This window comes from Mercenaria mercenaria, chromosome 3 (assembly GCF_021730395.1).
Source record: "Mercenaria mercenaria strain notata chromosome 3, MADL_Memer_1, whole genome shotgun sequence".
Taxonomy (NCBI): domain Eukaryota; kingdom Metazoa; phylum Mollusca; class Bivalvia; order Venerida; family Veneridae; genus Mercenaria; species Mercenaria mercenaria.
The window spans coordinates 63,733,479-63,747,781 of NC_069363.1; the positions used below are offsets into that span (position 1 = coordinate 63,733,479).

The 14,303-nt window shown below is 36.2% G+C and overlaps 1 protein-coding gene across 1 annotated transcript in view; it reads right to left on the bottom strand.

Moving 5' to 3' along the window:
- The window catches only part of LOC123524536 (mitogen-activated protein kinase kinase kinase 1-like), a 62,506-nt gene that overhangs the window by 26,779 nt on the left and 21,424 nt on the right, over positions 1-14,303 (bottom strand). The window contains exons 8-12 of the mRNA XM_045302798.2: positions 12,816-12,961; positions 11,267-11,385; positions 8,793-8,880; positions 5,870-6,014; positions 2,278-2,514 (exon numbers count right to left, since the gene is read on the bottom strand). Of these exons, the coding sequence (XP_045158733.2) occupies positions 2,278-2,514; positions 5,870-6,014; positions 8,793-8,880; positions 11,267-11,385; positions 12,816-12,961 (735 nt within the window). The remainder of the gene's footprint in view (positions 1-2,277; positions 2,515-5,869; positions 6,015-8,792; positions 8,881-11,266; positions 11,386-12,815; positions 12,962-14,303) is intronic.

Sequence of the window (14,303 nt, forward strand, 5' to 3'; positions counted from 1 at the left end):
TTTTAAAGCAATAGCTTTGATAGTTTATGAGAAAAGTTGACTTAAACATAATATTCAACCAAGAAAATGATTTTTCTAAGTCCAAAAAGGGCAATAATTATTGCAAAAAGCAGGATGGAGTTATGTTGCTTGCTGTACAGGGTCAGCTTATGATGGTGAACAAGAGTTGCAAGTTTTAAAGCAATAGCTTTGATAGTTTAAGAGAAAAAGTTGACCTAAACATAAAACTTAACCAAGAAATCTGATATTTTCTAAGTCCAAAAGGGGCCATAAATCTTGCAAAAAGCAGGATGGAGTTATGTTTCTTGCTGTACAGGGTCAGCTTATGATGGTGAACAAGTGTTGCAAGTTTTAAAGGAATAGCTTTGATAGTTTAGGATAAAAGCTGACCTAAACATAAAACTTAACCAAGAAAACTGATTTTCTAAGTCCAAAAGGGGCAATAATTCTTGCAAAAAGTAAGATGGAGTTATGTTTCTTGATGTACAGGGTCTGCTTATGATGGTGAACAAGTATTCCAAGTTTCAAAGCAATAGCTTTGATAGTTTAGGAGAAAAGTTGACCTAAACATAAAACTTAACCAAGAAATCTGATATTTTCTAAGTACAAAAGGGGCCATAAATCTTGCAAAAAGCAAGATGGAGTTATGTTTCTTGCTATACAGGGTCAGCTTATGATGGTGAACAAGTATTCCAAGTTTCAAAGCAATAGCTTTGATAGTTTAGGAGAAAAGCTGACCTAAACATAAAACTTAACCAGGCAACGCCGACGCAGACGCCGACGCCGACGCCGACAACCGCTCAAGTGATGACAATAACTCATCATTTTTTTTCAAAAAATCAGATGAGCTAAAAATGAACCTCTTTCAACATTGTTCTAGAAGAAGAGATATTAATATATTTCTCTGTTAAAACCTAAACTAATGAATTAAAGGTCTTCTATGTGAAAAGAAAAGTTTGTATATAACTGTATTTTTAGTTGCCACTGGTTGCTCATACTGACGGCCACTCCAGAACAATATAAGTCAGTGTAAGCTTTTCCAGAAGCTTCCCATGGTTCTTTAATGTGCTGGTTTAAGTCATGCCACTTCCTGCATTGATTTATAGTCACTAGTCTTGTTTTGAAGGAATCCATTCCCTGGTAAGGTATGAACTGTGTTAAACACACTTGACATCTGACCTTGATTTATAGTCACTACTCTCTTTTTGAAGAGTCCAGCCTCCAGGGAACTTTGAACTTAAAACTTTACAGATAAGCTACAGGGAAGTCACTTCAATGTCACAGCTTCAAAATGCTTTGATCATAGATTATGTGTACAGGTCAGAAAATTATATGAGTTCACTTTTTATTATCTCTTTTTCCTTCTTACAATTCTCTAATTATGCAATTCAATGAAAATTTTTGGCTTCATTCTTTTTCACAATGAAAATATTATTACCTCCATATTACAATATTTACTCTGACAAAAAAAAGATTTCAAAAAATACTAAAAGGCCAAATCCAGAAAAAGGTTGTAACAAGAGCTGTCACCATTAGTTACAAATGAAGCCTGCCCAAGAATGCTACAGTTGTCTGCGCAAAACAATCACACATCATTTTGTGACCTTGACCTGGGTAATAAGCCCGACACACCTTCTCAATATGGTTAACCTTTGTGCCAAATTATTTTCAAATCCCTTGATAAATGACAAGTTATGGACCAGACAAGAAACACCTTTGACTACTAAGTGTGACCTTGACCTTGGAGCTAGGGGTCTGGATCTTGCGCATGACACGTAATCTCAATATAGGAAACATTTATGCCAAGTAATTTCAAAATCCCTTGATGAATGGCAGGGTTATGAACTGGACACGAAACAGACCCTTCTAAGTGTGACCTTGACCTTGGAGCTAGGGGTCTGGGTCTTGCGAATGATACATTGTCTCATTATGGTAACCATATACGTAAAGTTACTTCAAAATCCCTTCATGGATGGCAGAGTTATGGACCAGACACGAAACAGACCCTGTTAATCTTTGACCTCTGTGACCTTGACCTTGGAGGTAGGGTCTAAGTCTTGCGCATGACATGTTGTCTCGTTATGGTGAACATATATGCTAAGTTATTCCAAAATCCCTTAATGGATGGCAGAGTTACAGCCCGGACAAGAATTTACACAGACACACGCATGGACGGACAGTGCAATTTAAATATGCCCACCTTCGGGGGCATAAAAAAAGAGATATAACTTTTGAGGCAATGAAACAGTATGAACTTGACGTAAGCATACCACTTACCAGACATCCAACAAACACTCTGTACACTGGATCATTACACATGAAGGCTACAACACTGAAGCAACATTTCAGTAATTTCATCATGGTCTCTTCATTGGTCAAGGACATTCCCATCTTACTGTCTACAGCGACCTGAGCCACTTCACGTGTCATTTCCTTCCCAAGATGCTTCAGTCCAGTTTCTCGTATTGACCAGTTACGTGAAAACAGACAAGACACCAGGTCTTCTCCCAAAACCTGTCAATGTGAAAGTGTTTGCAAATATTTATGGAAACAAAAAGGTAGTTTCTGTAACAATTTTAATAGTCTTACGGCAAAAATATTAACAGTTTTTAATAAATGGTGAAGTATTTTAATTTCTTTAGCATAAAATTAGTGGTTTTGGTCTAAATCTCCTTTTTGTTGAGACTTAACCTTTAGCCTGCTAAATTTCAAAAATGGACTGGTCCATCATTCAATTCAGACAAAGGTTAAAGTCATGGATTTCCAAGTGTAAAGGAGAAAATATAAAGAACTTTTCTTTGTTCATTGGGATTTTACCTCGTGGATTGACGCAACCATGAAATCTACAACAAGAGGACCATGATGGTCCTGAATTGCTCACCTGTTCCCACATGACCCAGTTTTGAGTATGACATCGTTTTTTTCTATTATTTGACATAGTGACCTAGTTTTTTAGCTCATCTGACCCAGTTTTGAACCTGACCTAGATATTATCAAGATAAAAATTCTGACCAATTTTCATGAAGATCCATTGAAAAATATGGCCTCTAGAGAGGTCACAAGGTTTATCTATTATTTGACCTATTGACCTAGTTTTCGAAGGTACATGAGGGTACCCTGTTTTGAACTTTACCTAGATATCATCAAGGTAAACATTTTCACTAATTTTCATGAAGATCTCATGAAAAATATGGCCTCTAGAGAGGTCACAAGGTTTTTCTATTTTTATACCTATTGGCCTAGTTTTTGACCGCATGTGACCTAGTTTCGAAACTGACCTAGATATCATCAAGGTGAACATTCTGACCAATTTTCATGAAGATCCATTCAAGAGTATGGCCTCTAGAGAGGTCACAAGGTTTTTCTATTTTAAGAACTACTGACCTAGTTTTTGATCGCAGTTGACCCAGTTTCAAACTTGACCTATATATCATCAAGATAAACATTCAGACCAACTTTCATACAGATCCTATGAAAAATATGGCCTCTAGAGAGGTCACAACGTTTTTTCATTATTTGACCTACTGACCTACTTTTTGATGGCACGTGACCCACTTTCGAACTCGACCTAGACATCATCAAATGAACATTCTGACCAATTTTGATGGAGATCCATTGAAAAATGTGGCCTCTAGAGAGGTCACAAGGTTTTTTTTAATTTTTAGACCTACTGACCTAGTTTTTGATCGCACATGACCCAGTTTTGAACTTGACCTAGATATTATCAAGATGAACATTCAGACCAACTTTCATAAAGATCCCATGAAAAATATGGCCTTTAGAGAGGTCACAAGGTTTTTCTATTATTTGACCTACTGACCTAGTTTTTGAAGGCACATGACCCACTTTAGAACTTGACCTAGATATCATCAAGATGAACATTCAGACCAACCTTCATATAGATCCCATGAAAAATATGGCCTTTAGAGAGGTCACAAGGTTTTTCTATTATTTGACCTACTGACCTAGTTTTTGAAGGCACGTGACCCAGTTTCGAACCTGACCTTGATATCATCAAGGTGAACATTCTGACCAATTTTCATGAAGATCTTGTGAAATATATTGCCTCTAGAGAGGTCACAAGGTTTTTCTATTTTTAGACCTACTGACCTAGTTTTTGATGGCATGTGACCCAGTTTCGAACTTGACCTAGATATCATCAAGGCAAACATTCTGAGTAATTTTCATGAAGATCTTGTGAAATATATGGCCTCTAGAGAGGTCACAAGGTTTTTCTATTTTTAGACCTACTGACCTACTTTTTGGCCGCACGTGACCCAGTTTCGAACTTGACCTAGAATTTACCAAGATGAACATTCTGACCCATTTTCATAAAGATCCCATGAAAACTGTGACCTCTAGAGATGTCACAAGCAAAAGTTTACGCACGGATGGACGGACGACGCACGATCACAAAAGCTCACCTTGTCACTTCGTGACAGATGAGCTAAAAATATTAAATAAAATTATCTTTCTTGTTAATGTAGCTTTAAAACATTTCTAACATAAGTAATATTTTCATGTTATTTGCATTTATTTAAACAAATTCCACAGCTTAAAATACTTACAGCAGTACCCCTCGTCTGGAATTTTTATGGAAGAATCATTTTGCATGCTGCTATTATTCTCATGGATATTTTTGAAATGCAAATAAAAAGCTGAAGCTTTGTTCCTTAAATAGACCGGTGTCAACGCTTCTGAATTTTACATTTAGATATATAGGTCACGGGCTTCGTTTCCATGGTAACATCAATATAATTCAAGAAACAACAATTTTCTACTGAAATTTGAACAATTTCAGAGCTTAATTTTAGTATATAAGTAACAAATTATCAACGGAAACTGAAAAATGGGTATTACAAATCAAACCGCCCAATTTTTATTTGAAAATGGCCGTAATAAATAACCTTTCATCCAACTATATTCCCAGTAACATCAGTTACCATCATCCATTTTCTTACATTCCGCATAACATTTCAATATAACTACATAAAAGTAGAAAAATACTGATCATTTTTCAGAGCGAAAGACTCATAAAAAATATTTCAGCAAATAATGGCAGTTTAAAAATAGTTCAAATAAAGAAAATGCACAAAATTACGTAGCTAGTAATTTTGCGTGGTAATTGACACGTAACGTCACAACGTCATTTTAAGGCAACAGCGTTTCTGCGGCAATTTATTCATTATTTCTGCATTATTAAACCATTAAGCATCAGATCGGAGGCAGATTCATGATTTTTTTTTCAGAAGAATGGATATACAAACACATTTAGTTTGTCGTAAACGTCGTCGTAAATCGTCATGTTAGCTTCTGGTTGGACATGCGCATATACAAATATTAAGGTAACCTACCTCCTTTACTGAATGGATGCTTAAGACAAAGAGGCTGCATAATGCAGGTGGCTAAGGCAGTTTCAACTCTAATTCCACTATTTAATCTGGAATTTTCAACTGTATATATATATATATAGTCACTTAATCGTGGTCTGTTAACATTATTAAGAGTTACTAAATTTTGTACTAGTGCCAACAATCTCTGCAAGTAACTGACAACTTTCCCACATGAAACAGAGATGGATTAAGAATGAATTCAGAATTAAGAAAACCATTACTTCACCAAGGAATCAAATTCTAAGATTTTGATTTTGCCGATAACCAAAACTGTAAAAAAAAAAACACCTAAGAGATAATAAGTTAGAACTGAGAGCTTATTGATGATATTTCAATCCCCAATAATAAATTGAGCTTTCACTCACCTCAATCCAAGGAGTGGACATGCTATAATAAGTTAGACATGTCTTGAACTGAGAACTTATTGTCAGATGATATTTCGATTAACCCCAACAATGTATTGAACTTTCACTCACCTCAATCCAAGGAGTGGACATGCTAATGTATTCCCCAGGGATAGGTTCAGCATAAGGCAATCGGGTGCTATCAGTGTCATGTTGTGGGGACGGCACACGGGTGTTCGGTGGAGCTTCAGGGGGCTCTGTTGCAATGGGCTCATCACTGAAGATAATAATATTGTCTTTTAATAGGTAAAGAAAGTTTTTTGTTGGGTATTACATCACACTTAGAAATATATAGGCCATATGGTGACTTTCCTGTTTTTGATGGTGGAGTAAGACATCAGATGATCCATCATGCATTCTTTCAGGCACTAGTGGACAAAGAGGTAGAACCACCAACCTTCCCTAAGAAAGACGGATGGCTTCCTCACATGAATTCTGCACCCTATGTGAGGTTTTAAATACAAGAGCAGTGAACAGCAAGTAATTCAAAGAGTAAAAAAAAAACTTTCAATGAACCTAAACATGAATGACTTTTACATATCAAAACTAAAATAAACTTTAATTTTTTTTTTTTTTAATACCTTCACCAATGGTAATCTTTTTATGAATGGAATTCCTCAGATTGTATATCTTTACTCTCCACACCTAGTTCATATGTAGAGTTTCAACATTCTGGTTTAATAATTGTACTGACCACAGCTCCACTTTCGGAATCAACTTTAGGTGGAGTCTGATTAGGCCAACAATCAACATTTCATTAAACATGGTGCAAACATTGTAATGTGAATGGAAAAGAATTGATATTTGAGCCGTGCCATGAGAAAATCAACATAGTGGCTTTGCGACCAGCATGGATCCAGACCAGCCTGCGCATCCGCGCAGTCTGGTCAGGATCCATGCTGTTCGCTAACAGTTTCTCCAATTCCAATAGGCTTTAAAAGCGAACAGCATGGATCCTGACCAGACTGCGCGGATGCGCAGGCTGGTCTGGATCCATGCTGGTCGCAAACCCACTATGTTGGTTTTCTCATGGCACGGCTCATTTATGTACTAAAGTTATCTTTACACAATATCAGGCCCTTCCCCAGCCTCACAAGGCGCGGCGCTTAAAACATGAAATACAGCTTACCACAGCGCTTAAATACCCCGCGCAGTGCCTCAATTATTAGTGTGGCGTCTTAAATCAGTAAGCCATTTCATCCCCATGAGATACCTCGGTAAATATTGATCAGGGTAGTTTATGAATACACAGTGTAGCTAGCTGTTTACCGTGTACTGATAAGGGTTTAAAGACGACACGTGTATTGATGAAAGTCTGTGTTTTGACAAGTCTGCGGTTAATTGGGACAGGAGTGATTGGATTATAATTAGTTAAGGATTATAATTAGTCTATGCAAAGAAATGGGATAACAGTTGGTGGCGGCACGCATGGGTAAGTTAATTTGTTATCGAGTAATAATTAGCAGAGAAAGGCAATTGTATTAAAATTCTTTGACTGTTTGAAGTTTGAAATCATTGTTCTGGATGAACTGAAGCAAACTTTTTATAGGATGTTTAATTACCATTGTTTAAGGTGCTAATTGCTAAATATTAAACTTTATCTACTATGATATTTTTCGTTTCACTTTGCTTCTGTATCTCTCAAAGTAAACATGAAAAGGCCAAATGATACAAGTTTGAGTTGAATAACAAAATTTAAGGCAGGTTACCTAACCATCGTTCCTGGGAAAGACCAGTTCTAAAGACCCCAAAGTCTGTAAGCAACTGCCTACTTTGTCAGGTAAAGAATCCTAGTCGATGAATTCTCTTCTGCTGTATTTCAAGGAAGTCAATATTTCTATGTTAAATAAATAGCTGATTTATTTATTTACTGAATATATTTACAGCATCATGTATGGTCCAAGAATTGTAAAAGAAAAAAAACCTTAACAACAAAAAAGTTATGATTCATTTTGTCAAGTCACTGAAACATGTCAATGAAACTCGTGTTTCATTTCAGGCTCTTTCATCACACTTCTCCTGCGGTTATTGAATGGGCACAGGTGAAAGCCACCCTTACCACACCAGAAATGTCCCAGATGAACACTGTTAGCACCGTGGAGTGGATTGCCAGTAATCTGTCAGAGTCTCACCCATACCTGAGCAAAGTCGCTACAGTAGCTTCTACTCACCTCCACAGCTGGTGTGTATACATGTTCTTTCTAAAACTTGCTGCTTGCAGTAAAATACATAGTTAAACTTGAAATACAGAACCTGCTTCTGTGTGTAAAAAAGCTGCAATGGTGTTTTTAACACCCACAAATATTTAACAGAAATACTGTTGCAATTCATCGTGCAGAAGAACACAAGATAAATGTCAGATCTTAGGAACTTTTACAATATAAATCCATCCTTAGTTATCCTTGCTCTGGAGAAATAACAAATACTTTTTTTTGCACTTTCAGACTGTGAGAGAGGTTTCAGCAGTTGGATCTTGTAAATACCAAACACCATTCATCACTGAGCATGAAAGTGCTTAATACCTTACTCATGGTGTCCATGCAGGGACAAAAATTGAATGACCTTTGCAGTAAAGGAATGGCACAGTGCCAAAGACAGATGTACTCTAATATGGAAAAAAAAAATGTCTATGTGTTGTTACTGTTAGTACAAAAGAACTGGAAGGACATCTGTGTGGTGTATATGATATATTGATGGTTATATGATTATGTGAAAATGTAAAAGTAATGAAATACATGTTGTTGTGTTTTTTTGCATATGGTATACTTAAAAAGGCACCATTTGGGTTTGACTTTAAAAAAAAAAATCAAACACAGGAGGGAACACCCCACCCCTCATCCTGCCATGCAAACTTCACCCCAGCGCCTTAAAACATTTCTTGGGAAGGGCCTGAATATAGATGCATCTATCCTTTAGACAAAGAGGTTTTTTGAATTGAACAATCATATGTCTCAATATGTCAAGGAAAGGCATAACTGATATACAATTAACTTACCCTTTAACTTCAACAACAGACTTTTTCCATCTGGTTCTACACAATGGACATATAAGTGATTCATTCTGACGTTTACACTCTTCAAACCCTGAAATAAGCAAGTAGCAAACTTTTCTCACATGTTAATAGAAAGTGGATCCTGCATAGTTGCTGCTAATTGTATTCTCATTTTATTTCAACAAACTGTTAAATACGTCACTAATATACTAATAAGGATTGAACACAAATGGCCTTTATTTTAACCTATAATCAACCAACAATACGCGAAGTTACCATACTAATGCCAAGCTGAAGCTGCAATTAACAGATACAGTTCAAACTCAATCATCAGCTGGAATCACTGTATCTTGAATTGCAAGGGATCGAGCGTTTTACTTAGAGATAATTCAATTAAATACCCTTAAGACCTGAAAATGGACTAAAAGTGATATTTTGTGCACATGTTTTCGGGACGGGACTTGAAAATGTCTTCAAAAGAATTTTGATATAAGTGAGTTCGAGATATCAAGTTTTCTAAAACAAGAGCTGTCACTATTAGTGACAAATTGCCCCGGAAGCGTGCCCAAGAATGGTACAGTTGGTTGCGCAAAATATGCCAGAATAGTTTAGGTATGAATCATTCTGTGACCTTGACCTTGACCTGAGAGACCCGGGTCATAAGTGTGACACAACTTTTCAATATGGTTAACATTTGTGTGAAATTATTTTCAAATCCCTTGATAAATGGCAAAGTTATGGACCAGACAAGAAACAGACCATGTTAACCTTTAACCTCTAAGTGTGACCTTGACCTTAGAGCTAGGGGTCTGGATCTTGCACATGACACATCGTCTCATTATGGGGAACATTTAGGCCGAGTAATTTCAAAATCCCTTGATGAATGGCAGAGATATGAACCGGACAAGAAACAGACCCAAGTTGACCTTTGACCTCTAAGTGTGACCTTGACCTTGGAGCTAGGGCTCTGGGTCTTGCGCATGACACGTCGTCTCATTATGGTGAACATTTATGCCAAGTTATTTTAAAATCCCTTTATGGATGGCAGAGTTACAGCCCAGACAAGAATTTACACAGACGAACGCACGCACACACACACACACACGGAAGGACAGTGCTATTTTAATATGTCCGCCTTAGGGGCATAAAAATTATTACCTCCTTTTGAGATAATTCAACTAAATACCCTTACAACCTGAAATTCGACTTAAAGTGATATTTTGTGCACATGTTTTCGGGACAGGACATGAACATGTCTTCGAGATAATTTTGAGATAAGTGAGATCATGATATTGAGTTTCAACTGTACTGGCTTATCCTGAAATTTTCTTTTCACCTGAATTTTTCAAGACCTTTAAAAAATACTTCTAAATATATGTATTTTGACTTCTTTTGAAACAAAGTTGACATACTGCAACAATGTTTGTATCACAGCGAAGTTCAAGTAAAATTTCTATGTACTATTTCTTGATGAGTTAAAGCTGAAAACAAGCTTTTACCTGACAAATAGTGGTGGCAATAGACAGGCAGAATTGTGTGTTTCTCTTTTATATTCTTCAAATTATTTGGCAACATGACAGAAATTAGTGGTCAGTGGAAAGCTATCTACAAGTTCATAAACTGAAGACAAGACGTAAAACACACATGACCATATGATGGCCTACAAGAGGTAACATAGTTTGTAATTTGAAAGTCTCATCTATGCTGTCACCTTGACCTTTGACCTAACAACATCTACTATGTTTTGTAAGCTAAATGTTCCTCATTTTTCTATTGCAAAACCATTTCAAAAACTTTTCAACCTTAAAGTCATTTGACCGTTGACCTAATAACCTAAAAAGCATAAGGAGATATCTGTATCACTTTCTTGCAACAGAATATATACAAGACTGAGATATCTACCCTCCCACTGCTCTCACTTTAACATTCAATTTGTTGAAAAAAACAAACAACATAAATGTTGTTTTTCCTCCATTTTACTGTTGAATATACATGAGACATTCCCTTCAAAATGTATCATTTGAGTTTTTGGATATAGATGTGACCTAGAAATTCCGTTTCAATTGTATTTTTCTATTTCAATCTCTGGGTGTCACTACAGGCAACCAAGCAGAATAATTTGAACTATGATGCAAGAAGTCCCCTTACAACAGCACACAGGCTGACTTCATCAACTTCCACTGAACAGTCTCATAGCAAATGTCATCTGAACAAAACTTTGGATGGCATATGAATGAGTGATCACAACAGCTCATCCCAAGCACTTTGTGCTTAGCCAAGCTAATAACCAATACCTCAAATCCACATGTACACACATTACATGAAGCTAGCCAAATACATTTAGCTAAATAAATCTGTATCAAGATAAATTTTGAAATAGTATCTAGGTAATCCCTATGTAAAAAGTTATGTCCTTTGGGAATGCAATACGTAAAGTTTTCAAGTATATGTGCTACAGAAAGCACTAAAAGACTTACAGACAGTTATACAATGATGATGAAGTTTGTTTTGGCAGCCGTCACACTTAAGAAGACTTTCACCCTCCAGCATCTCAAGCAGACATATTGGACATGTATCGTCTTCCTCACGAACGCTTCTGTAAATATAAAATATAATTTTATATTCTCTACATGTGGGAAAAAAAAAAAAAAAAATATTTAACGTTCTTTTCTCATTGTAAGCTCGGAACAAAGTCTCCACCTATTTAACAACAACACAGGCTAAACTAGTACTGTACATGTGGGAGACATAATAAAGAGAAGTACTCAGCTTCTTAAATACTTCCATATCAAATGGGGGAATAATTACAAAATTTTATAAAAACATCAATAAAACCTATATTTCTAACAAGAAGCTATGTATAAATGGGTCTTTTTGCTCCTTGATTTTCAATCATTAATTCTAAATCTCTTTTAGAAAATACAACAACTGAAAAATAGTCATCAAAGGTTGCTGAAATATAAGTGACCACTTTTAAGCCATTCCTACTTCTGTCATTCATTTTGAAATCCCATGAAAATCATAAAGATATGCCAATTACTGCACAAATGCTGTTTATATGAAAATAAATCATCATAATGTTGTTTTTTTTTCCCTTTTTTTTATACAAAATACAAAGTGAATGTAAGATATTCATAGAATGTAAAACAGTTCTCACTGTGTATACTTCCAGTATCCTTCATCCTTCATTTTTATCCTGAGAAACAGAATGTCCAAATACATTCTCTTTAAAGCAACAAGTCCTTGTTTGTGACTAACTACTAAATTTCCACTTATATAAGTCTACCTTACTGCTAGCAGTAACATGCATGAGTCATATTCTTAGCTTTTTCTTGATTCGAACGATTTCAGTGAGCAATATTGCAGTCAACCTTACCCAACCTTACCATCATGATAATGAATTTTGCCAAGTGCAAGACCCTGAACATGATAATGACTATAATATTTTCAAGGCTACATCACAAGAGTAGTCGATAAAATCATGGTCATACAATGATTGCTGACTTTAAGCCAACAAAAAAAAAAAAAAAGAGTGATATAAACATACAGAAATATGGAAAAGTTTGGGGTCAAAATTACTTTAGGATTGAATATATTGTTCTTTTTTAATTTAATGTCATGGGCACAAATCTCAAGGAATTGCTCTAAATTGGCTACTTTGTATGGATACGAATCTGTGGATTTCAACCTTTTAACATATGAAATTGAATTTAATTTTGTTGACTGATTTCACAATAAAATCTACAAAATTAGTCCCTAAAGAATAGTAATGATTTTACAGTATATCACCAAAGTGAACACTAAGTATGTTTTCCACATTCTGGACAAGAACTTTGCCAACAGAAATTTACATGCTGAATGTAAATATTATGCATTCATTGTAAAGCCAAAATATATATTCATTTTAAGAGCAAACTAAAAGTGTGTCTGAATCTTCCTTTAAATTAGTAATAATGGCAAGTATACATTTATTTTACCAAGTCCTAACGGGTATCGTTTGCGATAAAGAAAAGAGAGGTACTATACCCAGCATCACTTTCCGAGGGCGCGACAGTCTCTTCAGGGGAAGGTACTCTGGAAGTATTTGGCGACGGTCTGAAGCTGCGCCGCAGTTTCTGTGCCTCTATCTTTAACGTTCTTTTCTCATTGTAAGCTCGGAACAAAGTCTCCACCTATTTAACAACAACAACACAGGCTAAACTAGTACTGTACAAGAGGTTTTTTAATCAAATTACATAAACATACATAAACAAGAGGGTCATGATGACCCTGGATCGCTCACCGGAGTAATATGTTTCAAATGTCAAACTGATGATTTTTAGAAAAAATTTTGAAAATTTTCCGTATACAATCAAGTAACCCCAGGGGCGTGGCCAATTTTACCGCGGGGGTCATGATTTGAACAAAGTTTGTAGAAGTCTACTAGGCAATGTTACATATCGAATATCTAAGATCTAGGCCTTCTGGTTTATTTTAAGCAAATTTATGAAGATTTCCCTATGTACAATAAAGTAACCCCTGAGGCTGGGTCAATTTGACCCTGGGGGGGGGGGGGGGTCAAGATTTGAACAAATTTTGTAGAGGTCCACTAGGCAATGCTACATGTCGAATATCTAAGCTCTAGGCCTTCTGGTTTATTTTTAGAAAATCTTGAAGATTTTTCTATGTACAATCAAGTAACCCCATGGGGCGGGGCCAATTTGACCCAGGGGGTCATGATTTGAAGAAATTTTGTAGAGGTCTACTAGGCAATGCTACATGTCAAATATCTAAGATCTAGGCCTTCTGGTTTATTTTTAGAAATTTTTTGAAGATTTTCCTATGTAAAATCAAGTGACCCCTGGGGCGGGGTCAATTTTGACCCTGGGGTCATGATTTGAAAAAAAGTTGTAGAGGTCCACTAGGCAATGCTACATGTGAAATATCTAAGCTCTAGGCCTTCTGGTTTATTTTAAGAAATTTTGTGAAGATTTTCATATGTAAAATCAAGTGACCCCTAGGGCGGGGTCAATTTTGACCCCGGGGGTCATGATATGAACAACTTCAGTAGAGGTCCACTAGGCAATGCTACATGTCAAATATCTAAGCTCTAGGGCTTCTGCTTTTTGAGAAGAAGATTTTTGAAGGTTTTCCTATGTAAAATCAAGTGACCCCTGGGGCAGGGTCAATTTTGACCCCGGGGGTCTGATTTGAACAAATTTTGTAGAGGTCCACTAGGCAATGCTACATGTGAAATATCTAAGATCTAGGCCTTCTGCTTTATTTTTAGAAATTTTTTGAAGATTTTCCTATGTAAAATCAAGTGACCCCTGGGGCAGGGTCAATTTTGACCCCGGGGTCATGATTTGAACAATTTTAGTAGAGGTCCATTAGGCAATGCTACATGTCAAATATCTAAGGTCTAGCTCTTCTGGTTTTCGAGAAGAAGATTTTTTAAGATTTTTCTATGTAAAATCAAGTGACCCCTGGGGCAGTGTCAATTTTAACCCCGGGGTCATGATTTGTTCAAATTTG